Source organism: Thermoascus crustaceus (genome assembly GCF_041956765.1).
Source record: "Thermoascus crustaceus strain CBS 181.67 unplaced genomic scaffold VTN00scaffold_4, whole genome shotgun sequence".
NCBI lineage: Eukaryota > Fungi > Ascomycota > Eurotiomycetes > Eurotiales > Thermoascaceae > Thermoascus > Thermoascus crustaceus.
Window position 1 is genome coordinate 210,876 of NW_027192530.1, and position 14,279 is coordinate 225,154.

Below are 14,279 nucleotides of genomic sequence, written 5' to 3' on the forward strand. Positions count from 1 at the left end.
TGTCTGCATAAGATGCTCCCAGTTTTACTGGCTGTCTTGTGGTCTTGGGGGTGCCAATAGAAGGCGCCTTAGATGCTTGATACTCAGTAGTGTTGCTTGCGGCTCTGTTTGGTGGTCTGTGCTCTTGAGCTGGGGGAGCTGGCAAAGGGGACTTTGGGTGTTGCTGGTTAGTTGCTGTGAGCTCTGTACAAAGCTTGCCGACTTTTAGTTCTAGGGAGGTGATTCTCCCTATAAAGTGCTCCTCCCGGATCTGTTGTTCTGCCTTCCAGCCATCCATAACCTCTATGAACTGGGTCCATAGCGTCTCTAGGTCTCCCTGGTGTGCTTGCTGCTGGTTCTGGGCCTGTTGCTCTAACGCTCGCTCCATATTGCCTGCTAGGGCTTGGAGTTGCTTGCCAATATCTCCTAGTGTGTTCCGGAGTACTTCTTTACCCCCTAGGGATCTCTGGGTGGCTTGTCGTTGCAGCTTTACAATCCCATGGCTCTTGCTGGCCTGACCTCGTGTCCAGCTATTCCCTAGGATTCTAGGGCCTTCTGAGGGTTCTGCTTCAGTTCCTGGGTCATTTTCCTGATCATTCTCATTTATAACGAGCCCTAGAGGTCAAGGGATATTCCATCAACTTGGGGTTGGGGTGTCTGGGACCCCCAGGATTTCTGTGAGCTGACTTGCCGCGTGGCCGTTCGCTGGGGGTGACGCGTGGATAACACCACCACCATGGGGATCAGGATGTTCCATGGTGGTTTTTAGGGGCTCAGAGGCCTCTTTGAGTTGAATGACGCATTAAAAAGGCGTGTTTTTTGTGTTTGCTGATTTTGATGTTCGCCTTAAGAACCCCTATAGCAATTATGATGGGGTTATAGTAGCCCATAAAGACAACAGGAGTGCGCAGACCTCGCCCTCTGGCATCCTTCACCATCTGCAGCATTGAAGAAACAGTAACGCCATTCTCAATAGCCTGGAGATTTGATTTTTGGATTGTTGGTCTGTCTGCAATTGATTGGATCAGCAAATGGGAGTTCTAATTCAATGATATCTTCACTGTGTCAGTATCTCTGATCTAAATCCGTTTGAGCAAGGGAAATACCAGCACCACCAGCTTCCATGGCCAGCATGATCTCTGGTGTTTCTGAAGCAGTGGGAAACCCCGCTGTGATGTATGTCACCAGCACAGCACAAGATTCCAGCTTGCATTGGGCAAATGTTTGTTTTAGATGATCCATTGTGTTATTGATTTGTCTTTGAGCATTTGGAGTAGATGGATGTGGTGTGGAATTTATAAGGGGAAGGTGGAATAGGGGTCGGTGGTTATCTCATGGGTGTAGAGTGCTGATGTGAGTCATATTTGGAATGTCAGCTCCAACACCTCTTTCTGCTTTGAGTGACACTGTCAGGAATGTTTTATGCAAGAAGACCCCAGTACTAATACACAAATTTTGATGTTGTACTTTTTCTCCTGCTCTGTAGCCTGATACAACAGTATCAGGCTTCTTCCTCTGTGCATGAAAATGAGCTTGTCGAGATAGTTGGGAAAGGCATCGCCAGAAGTTCTAGTATCAACCAGTCTAAAGGTTTTATATCCAAATGAAAGAAAGAAAGGAAAGAGAAAAGAGAGAGACAGGAAAGAAAAAGACTGAATGTCTGTCAATTACCAATACAATAAGCATACAAAACCTTCTTACAACCATGCCCCAGGCTGACAGGACTAGCATTTTGTGAACAGCGAGAATCTCATGAGATCCAATCTAGGCGGCAGCTGCCATGGCATTCTTGGCTGCTTCGCCTGTAATTCTTTTCCGCCAAGAGAACAGTGCCAGAATGAAGGCCACTCCCATTGAAGCACATGCAAATGCAAATGTCACTTTCAGGCCCCTCATGTACACAATACGCACTCCCCCGAGGCTTGAGCCAAAGGATTTGAGCTCTGTTGCTCCAGCTGCTACCACAGCACTAGGGTCAACATCCAGTGTGGTGTTGGGCAGTTCACCCAGTAGCCGATTGGCAAACGCGGCTTGGGCACCAGCTTGCATGAAGGCACCACCGATAGTTTGAAAGCCTATAGGACGAGAGTTGAGAATAGCTTAAGTAATATCCAGAGGAATATGAGAACTTACACATGAGAATTGCAGTTGTTGCCGCCATGTCAATTGCATCAGTATTTGCCTGCGCCATAATCATAGGTACTTGAACCCCAAGTCTGTTGCCGACGCCAGCTAGAATTTGATAGCCAATCCATTTCCCTGCACCGGTACCAATGTTGAACGTATAGATTAGACCACATCCAACCGTGGCGATTGCAGCTCCCCCTACAACAAACAGTGCAGGATAGCCGGTCATGGAGATTAAGACGTCACTAATGACTGTGAAAATGGATACTGCAATGATGAAGGGCAGGTTATGAACACCCGACCCGATAGCGGACACGCCGTCAATACTTTGAAAGTAGGTGGGCAGGTAGTAGATGATCACAATGTATGAGCCAAAGAAGAAGAAGCCCACAGCTGAAGGCACTGCATGACACTTTACCAGGTGAGGAGGGGACATCACCTTTTCGCCCATGTATAGTTCCCACCCAACAAGGACAGCTAGAATCAGCACAAAGCCAACAACCAAGCCAATCACTACTGAGCTCTTCCAGGGATACTTCTCACTCCCATATTGCATCGCGAGGATATAACAAGTGACACAGGCCAACACCAAACCAGTTCCAATGGGGTCCATCTGAAACAATTTTGACCGCAAAGTGCTGTTGTCATTAGTTTTCGAAGCAGCTGGGCTTTGGAAGAAGAAGGCAATGAAGAAAGCAGACACAGCCCCCACAGGTAGATTGATATAGAAACACCATCTCCATGTGACTGAGTCTGTAAAAACACCACTGAGGAGTGGCCCTACGACAGATGCAATTCCGTATGAGAGACCAATCAACCCCATGAAGATGGGTCTTTTCTTCGGCGGCGCACAGAAGGCAACCAGGGTGAACAAGCCTGTGTTCAGGCCAGTGGCACCCAGCCCTGCGATCGCGCGGCCAACGATTAGTGCCACTGATGAAGGGGCGACCCCACAGATCAGACTCCCAATTTCGAAAAGAAAGAGGGCCAGCAGGAAGGTAATCTTCAGGCTAAAAAAGCCATAAGCCTTACCCCCTATCCATTCCTGTCAGCAGCGACTGGCGACAGGGAGGTGATAGAATGTACATGCTGTTTGAAAGCTAGCAGTAACCAGGAAGAAGGCCGAGCCATACCAAGCCACATCAGAAAGACTATGGAAGTCATCAGTAATTTGCGGAATAGCTGTCACAATAATTGTCTAATAAGAAGAAAGGTGTCTATTAGTATATCTCAACTTTACTGGGCCTCTCAAGAACTTCGGTAACTCACAAAATCCAACAAGGTCAGGAAGATGGCCAAGATCAAAGCAACCACCACAAAGAGCAGTCGAAAACCAGTGGGGTAGTCACCCTCATTGGCATCTGAGACTGACAAGTGCTCTGTTCCGTTCATATTCTGGAGTTCCAACTGATCCTTCTTATGGAGTGAGCCTCGCTCCGGAACAGGGTTGACGATTTCAGTATCTACCATCTTTATTTTCTAGATGGATGCTGACCGATTCGCGGCATGAAACTATTCATCTCCTGAGCTAGGCTAGACCATCTTCTTTAAACACAGCGCCTACCCATCAACATCCCTTTGAAGCGCCGGAGTTAGGGTATAAGGGGAAAGGAGAAGCTGCATGCAATTGAGCCTTTCAGTCTCTGGCCACAAAGAATGTAAAATCTTGGCTGCATAATTAGCATCGTGATTGAACATGCTAGTTATATTTCATGTACAAAACAATATTGCATGATTCATATAGAGATGTATAATACATATAAGTGCACATCTTAGCTTACATGAGTAGTAGCTTAGTAGCTTAGCATTTTACATTCTTTGTAGCCAGAGACTTTCTGAATAAAGCATATTACAAGATGCCCCTTGACGGCTCCATGCAGATCTGCAAGTGCCAATCGAGTTCCTGTGCGATTACAGGACCATTGTCATGGGCCAGACCCCATCTTGCTTCACGGCTTTACTGCTTGCTTCCGCTTCCATTTCTGCCTCTATGCGGACAAGTATTTGAATCCACTTCAAGATGTTGACCTGACCAAAATGCCACCAGATCCTAATTCTCAGCCATGATGTCTTGATGATGGTGGATAGGATTCAATGCCCTGCAAATTACTGAAGCCGTCATCTTATAACGTAATCAACCACCAAGCGGGCCACAGTAAGGTCAAACATAGATATATTCTCTACCCTCTTCGGCAGGTATCTCCGGCTAAGACTATTAGGCAGTCACGTGATATTTGTGTAAACAGTTAGAATCCTCTTTCAAGCAAGCAAGCAAGCAAGCTCATAATAATAATATCATCATCTTATAGTTCCACCTCCTTCTCCCAACTTTGCAATAATTCAGCTGCTTGTTGATCTGTCAATTGTCTGGGATCCGCTGATGACCTTATGTCTTGTTCTCTTTCAGCCTTCTCAAACTTTTCAACTACCTCTGGAGCTTGTGCTGCCACTATCGACACTGGTTCCCAGGAGTTGTCCTGGTGGCCCTTCCATTTGACTCTATATTGCCATATTCTCCGCTTTGAAGTTTTGCTGATAGGCTTGAACCTCTTCTCTCTTATTTCCTCTATTTCATATGGCAATGAATAATTCTGGACATCTGATGGAATTACTGATTCAACTTGTCTCTGCCACAGGTCGTCAGGCGCCTGTTCCAGGTGGATTATGGACACAACTGGGTGTAGACAAAGGTCCTCTGGTAGATCAAGTTCGTAGGCGAGCGTCCTGACCCTTCTCTTTATGGGGAAGGGTCCCATTTTCACCGCTGACAAACAGGTTGAATCAGGAAGTCTATAGCCGACATGCCCAGGCTTTCTAGTGAGTTTGATGTACACTTTGTTGTGTAATTCCACTGGCTTATGCTTTTTGTCGTAGTAATAAGCCATTTTGGCCTGAGCGAAATGCATGGCGTCTAGTGCATCTTTCCTTATCCTCTCATGTTCAGCCACAAAATCATCTGCAGAGTCGACACCTGATTTTTCTGCAGTAAATTCAGATCTCATATCGGTGCCATACAGCAACTGGAAAGGGGTCTTCCCGGAAGTCATATTGGTGGATGTGAGTAAAAAGAACTCAATGTCAGGCAGTAATTCTTCCCACACAGTTTCATCTGCTTGCTGACAGAGCAAGCATCTGAGCATGGTTTCAATGGTGTCATTCATCTTTTCAGACTGGCCATCGGCACTTGGATGATAGGCTGCAGTCATTCAGTCGAGTGCGAGATTGTGGTTGTAGAGTGTAGGGTGCGAGAGCAGGCGAGCGAAACCAGTCTTTAATCACATCGTGGGTCATGAATGACATGCCAGCATACGGAAGTATGCCTAGCATAGTCGGGGCAAACCCTCGATAAAAATTGGCCAAGCGCCAGCTGCCTCCGCCTTCATAGTAGATTTTCTGAGAAATCCCAAGCCAGGACGAGGGATTCTTTTGTACTGTTTCGAAGGCAAGACGTGTACGGATCAACTCAAGAGGATATGTGACAAAGGTAGAGGTCGCACCGGCGATACTTCCGCACCAAAATCGACGCACCAGTGTTTCTTTCTCGGGGGATACGATAATTGCTGCTCGGAGCTGTTTATATGCGAGAAAGTTGATACTAGCATAGGGGAAGATGCGGACCAAGGTTGCTGAGTGACCTTTGAAAAGCGCAGATATACCATAAGACTTTTGGATGTCTCTGGCAGCCTTGAATAGACCATTCCAGTGGGTGGAATGTTGCACAAAATGAGAATGAGAGGTTTGGAAGAGAATCTTGACCCTCTCCAATGGGGCGACGATAGTTTTGGCCTGCAGTACCCTCCCATCAGCAATCGACCGTTGGTAGCTAGGGTGGTGAGGCTCACAGCGCAGCCTGCGGCGCCTCCGGCTAGTCCATTTCGTATGATAAAGTCCAAATTTTGAGTGTCTTTGTTTGATCTTGATGCGCGACAAACATGGTGAGTGCCTCTTATCGTCGTCGATGATTCATTCTTTCGCTTTTGGAACATTGATGCTCGTGACACTCATTGATAATCACGGAAAACAGCAGGGGCTTAGAAGTAAAGCGAAGAATCAAATCATAATTACACCGAAACAAGCATCTCGGCAGTAAGCCGACACATTCGCCAGTACAAGACGAGGAAGAGAGATAGAGAGGAGGAGAGCGAGGGAGCCAAGGAAAGGAGAAAGGTATGGCGGACGATTTCTCAGCGGTCAAAGGATTACGCAGGGCGATTACCTCCGATAACTCGCAAAGCGTGTATTTTAGTCGCCAGCCTTTGGGATTTTTGGGGAGAATAAAGCTACAGTACGTCAACTCTACCAAAATGAGGAACAAAACGTACCGTGGTATTACCAAGGCGCTCGAATAGCTGTTTTTACGGGGTTATCACAACGACCATAAGCACTATCTATGGAAACAGCAATCGACCCCTGTACCCTGCAACCTGCAAAACACCTGGTAAAGCGAGACCGCGTTATCTCCTAACTCCGCCGAACATTGCATGGCCTTAAAACGGTGGGGTACCCCACTAATGGACAAGCTTGCCACTGGTTTTCAGGCTGGATTCGCATCATTGTTCACGAACGTATATATTGGTGAAATATCATGTGAACCCTTCTCCAGTCCGATGCGAATTCGTCCAACCCGGGGCATTTTGTCAAGCGTCCGAGTGTCGACTCGTAGTACGCTCTCCCGAATGAGGGTTTGTGTAGGCCAGTCGTACGAGCAGAGTAGACCGCGGTACATACCACCCTCACTTCCGCAGAGGAGTAGAGCCACTGGTGGCCTCACAGCTTGAAATAGTGTTACCGTCATCGTGAACGTGTCGACTAACGTGAACACCTTTGGTTCCTCGTACGTAGCATAACCGCTGCGCTCCACCATATTCTTGACATCGGGGTCTTTCGTAGGGTCTCTGCCAATGCACTCTCCGTCGATCATACAGTGGCGCGACAGCTGACTGCTGTAGGGAGTCCATGTTAAACGATTCATATTGGCTCCAAGAACAATGGCTTCAATCTCGTGGATGGGCAGGTAGCCTTCGAATCCGAAGAGCCAGGGTTGAGCAGACCAAGGTTTTCCTGCGTAAAGAGAGTAGACCATCATGGGAGAAAGAGCGGTGAGGAGAAGAGTGATGGCCATGAAAATATAGCCAGCCACTTGGTACGCTTCAGATTGCGAGTTACCACTGGAGCTTCCATCTTCGTTCCTGTAGCTTCGACTAAGCGCCAGAAAGGTTACTGAACCGATTAACCACAAGGGTGCGGAACGCAGAGCGAGTCTTGACATAAATCGTCCGACTGTGTTCCTATGGGTCAGGCTCACAGACTTGAATGATTTCCATCGAATGGAGGCTCCAAATGCACCACTGAGAACAACCGAGTCTCCTGGGCAGACACCGACGACTTGACAGAATGGGTTAACATCCCATAGATTGCGGTCCCATACATCGTCGATGACATACCATTTTTTCTTGGGTGATTTGGGAAGTAGACAGATAAGCCTTTCAAGCAATTGATCGCTATCATTACTCATTGACAGGCGGGAGAAAGCCTGGAAGGCGCTGTTGTCAGAATCGACTCTGGGCCTGCGTCTCAGAAGTCCCATCAAGACATAGGCTATATCGGCTTCGCTCTTTTCTTTTAAGGACCTAGTCGATAAGCACTGCAATGCGATCGTCACAAGCTCAAGGGGACTCAATATGATAGAGCCTTCGTAATGATCGACCAGGTGGCGTGAGTTAGACGCGTCAACCCATGCCTCTGCAGGAAAGTTGCGTTTGCGGACTTGCCAGGGGTCTTCCGCGGATGCACCGTGGGTGTAAATCGAGATCGGATGCGTATTTGGCGATAGAAGAACCTCGGGGAAGGTCCACATTCGTTGACCCCAATCTCTGAGAAGCTCTCGCGTTGTGAAAAACCGAGATCCACGGCCTTCAACGGGTGGTCCAAGAGCAATGACGAGTGAATGTGCGCCGCGTACTACATCGCTAATACGATATAGGTCATCCGCCAGGCGTTCCTTGTAAGGCATGCAGCTGCATGCGACCCAATAAGCCTGAACTCCAGCACGACGAGCCGCCGTCTCCGCAATGAAATGTAGTGCTTCCATGTCGTCGCTCTCCTCGTCATGCGAGAATTGGGTGGTTGTGTACGCAACAAAAATATACTGCAGTGTCTTGGTGTCTCCATGTTTTTTCTCCCAGTCACTGACCTCCAAGATATCGATACCACGTGTTTCACGCAGGAAACACAAAGTTCTCGGTCTGAGAAGACGTTCAGAGGCAGGATCGCGCTGTATAGGCGCTGAATCGAGACTTTCTGGCAATGTCGGACATTCATAGCGATTGCTTGAAATGGGCGCGTAACCCCAGTAATGATACTTAAACGGCTCATATTGGCCATTGTGTCTTGGCTCTCCGGCAAGGTCCGCAGGAAAAAATAGCTATTCGGCAGCTGTCAACATGCTGAAGATAGAAGAATAAGTTAATAATGTGTGAGACGAACCAGGACAAGAATCATGACCGCGCCGACTGGATATTTGAACCAAGTTTCCAAGTATGCCCTTGTCTTTTTTTTTCGAATCAAGGAGGCGCTGGACGTAACTCCACCGTTGAAAGGAGTGCTTGATGCCACGTCTCCTTTCACGTGAGGCCCCAAAGCCCAGAACATGACTCTCAAGATGGCCGGGATGTCATCGATAATCATTGTTCGAGCCCAGGTAACCTCAGCTGCTCCCCGAAAAACCTTGTCTGTCGACTGTACGACCAGTGGTAAGAGGCGTCCATCGGCGGCATTTAAGTACCGATCGTCTCTGCGGCCCTCCCATTTACGTCTCAAGCTGTCCCGGTGCCGAAACAGCTGATTTGACTTATATCGCAGGCCCCTTCTGACGAGCAAATAAGACGGCGGCTGTGGCAGAATGAATTTCAATCAGTCATGTCGCTCCTTTTACTTAAGTCAAGAATTGTTTTGCGAGGTGAGGTACCGTATACGTTGATGTGTCGGTCCTGCGACCGTTCTGCGAATCGCCTTCCGGGGGGCACCAAGGGGGCGGCGGTGCGGGCCCTATGAGCACTAATGGAGAAGACTGCGAGTCCCCGTCGCTCTCATGGGTGTCTTGAATTCTTTCAGGGCTTAAACGACTGTCTGCGTTTCTTGCAGAGGACTGCTGGGTCTCCACCAGCTCAATAGAGCTCTGTTAGAAAACAAGTGACAGGGTCAGCGTCTGTCAAATACTATAGGCTTCTGTTGCTCAACTTACTTGCTCAGCCATCTGATGGAATTTGCTTTGATGATACCCGTCGGTTATCTGTCGGGAATTTTATAGTCATTGACTCGGGGAGCGATGTATGTTTTGACGAGATGTAAACGTATTGCCCCTGAGGCTTAGCGGGTGTACATAGGTTGCGGCTGAGAGCGCGTGCTCGGGTGTAATGATGCTGGGTACACACAGATCAGCAAAATCACTTCGTATCTTGTGCCCAACCCTGTATCACCCCCTGAACTGTGGCAAAGCGTGCGGGGCTACATGGTCCGCAGGCAAACATGCATATCGCGTTCAAGCTGATTCGATGCATGGGAGTGGGCGCAAAGTGGGAGGGTGCTGAAGAGAAGCAAATCGAGGTAAAGTGCTAAGTTTCCAAAAGCAAAAAAGGGAGCGGCGCGCCGATCTTTCAGCTGAGACGGCGCACATGGTTACATCCCTGGAAAGCTACCCTCAACAACTGGTAGTGTGCTCATATCACGCTATGTACAATACGGTGTTGGTCAGATGGCAAGTAGGTGGAGAGCCCCCATCCTATGTATGAATCGTTTTGTAAATCTGGGCCAAGTGGCCATGCTGATCAAGCCCCAGGATATTTCTCAGTGACCTGGTGCTGTCTTGCCATTATTTGTTTGTTTCTAGTCACGAGTTCGAAGCGTCTCCATTTCACAGCGTACCATGCCCCCACCACAATGACTGTCACAGGCATGGAGATGACCCAAAATATCCAAAAGTCTTTCGATACAGTGAGCGAGTTGTCTTCATCTGAGAGACCAAAGAATTGACTCCCAAAGATAGTCTAGCCAATTAGTCGGTCCGAATTGGTTCCCGATTCTGCAGTGGTGAAGAAAGTGCACTTACTGATACAGTAGTGAGTGGCAAGAATATCAACGTCACCAATCCGATGGTAGTCATAGTGTTGCTGTCAGACTGCATGATGCGATTCCCTTCGGCGGCGACGAGATGGAACGACTGACAATAATCAATTCGAGTTCACACCCATCGAATGGAGAGACTTACCAAGGCAATGACACTTTGCATCCTTCTATCTAAGCTTCTCAGCCTCAAATTGACCGTCTCAAAACTGGTTTCCACCTGTGTCAACATTCCCCACGTACTCTCCATGAGTACCTTGTTCTCATCAGAGGCTTTGCTTTGGAGCAGCTTGAAGTATGCGAGCACTTTCTGCACGATCAGAGACGTAGCGTCGCAGCTTTCTTGAAGATAGACGATATGTTTTGCCACGTTATGCAGGCCTGTGAATGACTCCCTCTCTTGAGACAGCATCAATGCCCTCTGCCACCAGTTAAGCCTCAAGTACTGCAACATGTATGTGGAACACTCACCATCTCCATCTTCCCAAAAACATCAGACACTTCCCAGACTGTGCTGTCCATATTACAGGATATAGCCGTGAAAATGATGACCAAGAGGACCACTGGATCTTGCATTGCAGTTTTGAGGGACTGAAGAGTTTGTAGTCGATCCCGAAGAAGACTTGACGCTCCGAAGCATAGCAATGTCACCTGGGGCTCATCCAAGTCATTGGAACTCCATCTAATAAAGTATCCCGACTTTTTCCAAGTCCAATTTGCTTGATCGAGGGATTGTACTTGAAAACCCGGCTCATAAATCCATGCTTCGCCGTTCGCACGTCCTACTGAAATGCTTTTGCACAAGTGGTGGAACCAAATGCCTGCAGAAGATTAGACATAGGTACATCTGTGAAAACTAGCAACGCACAATTTTTCCCATGAGCATCACTCTGTGCACCAAATGAGTGAGTGACCGATCGAAGCCGCTCGTCAAGAAATGCTGATGGGACTGAAAGTGACGGAAAGCCCAGAGAAGACCATGTTTCCCCACGCCCCCAGGGTGGTCAAGTGGCAGGAACCTAATTCGTTTATTAATTTGCCCCTCGATGTATTCCAATCTATTCATCTTACACTATTCGTAGGTGCGGCTCTGGTATCACGGCAAGTTCTGTGACGGGCACATGGTGAGAGCGTGGTTGATCATTGTCTGGAAGATCAGCAATGGAGATATCTGACTCTATGAATGGGTCTCTCCACCTTTGCTCCAGTCTAGAACTTCGACTTTCACATTGTCCGCATTGGAATTGTCGAAATTTTCTCGGCCTGCAACAGCTTCGAACACGGATGGGTCCTCGAAAATCGCAGCCATGGCATCGATAGACTGGGCTGTGAATCAAGTCTGGAATGTATTTGTACCGTGTCGAACAGTTCAATCTGATCTCTAGTGCAGCTTATGTCTGAATATCAACGACCTCAAGGCCCCTGGATCTGTATACCTGATCAAGTGCGAGTCGTTGACCGTCAGGGGCGTACGCCGATCAGCGGGTGCGTCACTCGAAGACTTGCAAGGCTGCCTGACGACTGAGCCTTACCAGATGAATACTACCTTAACTAGCGGGACTTAGCTGGGTAGTATTGATACAGTATCAGTGATTGAAACGAACGCCGATGTATATCTCCAAATTCCAGTTCCAGAGGATCCATTCTTTTCATTGCTGAGGTCATTTTCTGCGTTCTTTATGGGAAGATTTTTGAAGACCAGAATGAAGTAATTGTAAATGCAAGTGGAATGAACTTGTAAGCTGTATCAAGGGTTCAGGTGCCGGTGCGCCACATGTATCAAGAGTATTGGCTTGAACTCCTTGTAGTGTGGGCGGTGCTCGGATAACAAACAAGGGCGCTCATTCCACAAGTCCCAAAAACCATGCACCCCCCGTAAGTATCCCCTTTTGAAGTTGCAACTTCCGATCTCTTTCCAAACGATTCAATCAGTCGTCATGGAGAAATCACCTGTAGGTTTCCTTCATCCTTGATAGCAACAGACAGCTTGCTGAACTGCAAATAGGAATCGAAACAAGACAAGCACGGCGGTGGCTATGTGCCTCGACAATCGCACAATCGCTATCTGGCCCATTCAAATCCAGAGCGAGCGGGAAGGATGGGCGAGACAGTCCAAGACTCGTCTCTTTCCGCAACAGCTCACCGTCCATCCACCAATACAAGCAAAGACAAGCACGGCGGTGGCTATGTGCCTCGACAATCGCACAATCGCTATCCGGCACATTCAAATCCGAGCGAGCGGGAAGGATGGGCGAGACAGTCCAAGACTCGTCTCTTTCCGGAACAGCTCACCGTCCATCCACCAATACAAGCAAAGACATGCATGGTGGAGGATATGTGCCAAAGAGCGCAAGGTAGATGTATGGTCGTTTTATGTCTTGAGCGTGTCTATTGTAGGGTGTGTCCCATTCACGTTCAGGATTCACAAGCAAGAGGAGAGAGTTGTTACAACGCTTGCAGAAGTGAGGCTATGAGAGGGGAAGCTCTCGGAGAAAATTGGTTATAGTAAGAACAGTTATGCTGTATATCCCTTCATTGGATCTGCGCCAAATGCATGAGTGGTAACCGGAACTAACTTTGAATGGACAGTTGTTTGCGATCCAACGCACGTCAGAATGGTTGTATTTAGACCGGTTGTAGAATGACTGCACTAGAGCGCTTGCCGTATGGGCCTAATTTGAAGTGGGGTTCAATCTTTGTCAAAAGTAGAAAAGTCGTAACTAGCATACTAACATTACACAGGCCACCCTACTATAACTGTTCCACTTTATTGGATGTTACAACAACTATTCTGGTACAACCGCTCTAGTACATACAGACCAGCTGGTGGGATGGAGCTTGCCAGCAGTAGGTTGAACAATACCATAACTTTTACCTGCTTTTACTGTTTTCAATTACAACATCAAAGGAAACTGGAAATTAAACCCGTGCTATTTCCATATGGAGAAGGCCTGTCACGGGCTAGACCCTTGAGCTACAAAGCAGCTACGTACAAAGAGGATTCGCTGAGGGGGAAAAGAGGGATTCGCGTGTGCGAGGAGCTTTATGCTCACTCACCTACTGAAGCGGGACAAGCACGAGGGCATAGCCCCGAGTCATGTGAACACTGGGTGGTAACCCGTTACAAGGCCCCTTACTATTCAATCTGCATATGATGTTTGTGCTGGTCCAAATGGTATGTAATAAAGCTTGTGCTATTTCAAACTCCTGAAGATAGATTACAGCATGAAAAGGCATCTAGGTCTTGTAACATGTTTGAAAAAGTCCCTCTCTAAATTTAATTGTCACTGGATAGATTCTGTCAGCCGAATATTACCACTATAACCTAGTGGTATGCCAAGAAACCTATCAGCCTAGTCAGCACACGCCGATCCGGCCTTACAATATTCGGTATATCACATCGATACATCCTATCTTTCGGAATCGCTTGATATATCATATTCGGAAGGTCTTAACCCCGCATTCCATGAGAATAAATAGTCAGTTAGTTAGGTAGATTCGAATAATCAGAGCTTTCATCATCATACCCTCGGATTACTAGGTTCGCACAGTTTGACAGATTCTGAATCAGAACTAGCTATCGGCTATGTACACGAAGATTGCGCTGGGGAGAAAGATGTCAGACTGTGCGAACCTAGTAATCCGAAGGTATGATGAGGAAAGCTCTGATTATTCGAATCTACCTAACTATCTGACCACTATTTATTCTCATGGACTTAGGGGTTAAGACCTTCCGAATACTTCTTTATTCAATGATCCCGAGACCTTTCATGAAACATGAAAGGATATAATAAAGGAAAATAGGCAGCCTCGGGTATAGACAGTACGATTCCTTTATTGCAGGGATCATGACCTTTTGCAGATCCGAATCGGCGTGTGCTGACTAGGCTGATAGGTCTCTTGGCATGCCACTAGGGTATAGTGGTAATATTCGGCTGACAAAAGAAAACAGAAGAAAGTCGGAGGATAGTTTGTATAGAATGTTGGCACCTACGCCGACCCCTAAACGGCATAGGCGGGGTTCGACCTCGCTTAGTCATCTTTAGATAGCC

General features: G+C 47.6%; 6 protein-coding genes across 6 annotated transcripts; 1 reads left to right on the forward strand and 5 right to left on the reverse strand.

Moving 5' to 3' along the window:
* Positions 1-83: 83 nt before the first annotated feature.
* Positions 84-736, reverse strand: VTN00DRAFT_6671 (uncharacterized protein; the record flags this gene model as incomplete). Its single annotated transcript, XM_069433333.1, has 3 exons — positions 84-151; positions 199-594; positions 667-736. 3 exons carry the CDS (start codon positions 734-736, stop codon positions 84-86), a joined length of 534 nt encoding a protein of 177 aa, XP_069286725.1.
* A 1,007-nt stretch (positions 737-1,743) lies between these two features.
* Positions 1,744-3,576, reverse strand: VTN00DRAFT_6672 (uncharacterized protein; the record flags this gene model as incomplete). The annotated part of the gene is made up of 4 exons (XM_069433334.1): positions 1,744-2,054; positions 2,113-3,141; positions 3,193-3,304; positions 3,376-3,576. 4 exons carry the CDS (start codon positions 3,574-3,576, stop codon positions 1,744-1,746), a joined length of 1,653 nt encoding a protein of 550 aa, XP_069286726.1.
* A 3,064-nt stretch (positions 3,577-6,640) lies between these two features.
* On the reverse strand, positions 6,641-9,361 carry VTN00DRAFT_6673 (uncharacterized protein; the record flags this gene model as incomplete). The annotated part of the gene is made up of 4 exons (XM_069433335.1): positions 6,641-8,530; positions 8,593-8,997; positions 9,074-9,283; positions 9,350-9,361. 4 exons carry the CDS (start codon positions 9,359-9,361, stop codon positions 6,641-6,643), a joined length of 2,517 nt encoding a protein of 838 aa, XP_069286727.1.
* A 571-nt stretch (positions 9,362-9,932) lies between these two features.
* VTN00DRAFT_6674 (uncharacterized protein) lies at positions 9,933-10,803 on the reverse strand (the record flags this gene model as incomplete). Its single annotated transcript, XM_069433336.1, has 4 exons — positions 9,933-10,151; positions 10,214-10,324; positions 10,373-10,648; positions 10,699-10,803. 4 exons carry the CDS (start codon positions 10,801-10,803, stop codon positions 9,933-9,935), a joined length of 711 nt encoding a protein of 236 aa, XP_069286728.1.
* A 206-nt stretch (positions 10,804-11,009) lies between these two features.
* VTN00DRAFT_6675 (uncharacterized protein) lies at positions 11,010-11,536 on the reverse strand (the record flags this gene model as incomplete). Its single annotated transcript, XM_069433337.1, has 4 exons — positions 11,010-11,048; positions 11,096-11,246; positions 11,299-11,374; positions 11,425-11,536. 4 exons carry the CDS (start codon positions 11,534-11,536, stop codon positions 11,010-11,012), a joined length of 378 nt encoding a protein of 125 aa, XP_069286729.1.
* A 628-nt stretch (positions 11,537-12,164) lies between these two features.
* On the forward strand, positions 12,165-12,856 carry VTN00DRAFT_6676 (uncharacterized protein; the record flags this gene model as incomplete). The annotated part of the gene is made up of 3 exons (XM_069433338.1): positions 12,165-12,179; positions 12,233-12,732; positions 12,817-12,856. The coding sequence occupies 3 exons, from the start codon at positions 12,165-12,167 to the stop codon at positions 12,854-12,856; spliced, it is 555 nt and encodes a 184-aa protein (XP_069286730.1).
* Positions 12,857-14,279: the final 1,423 nt, after the last annotated feature.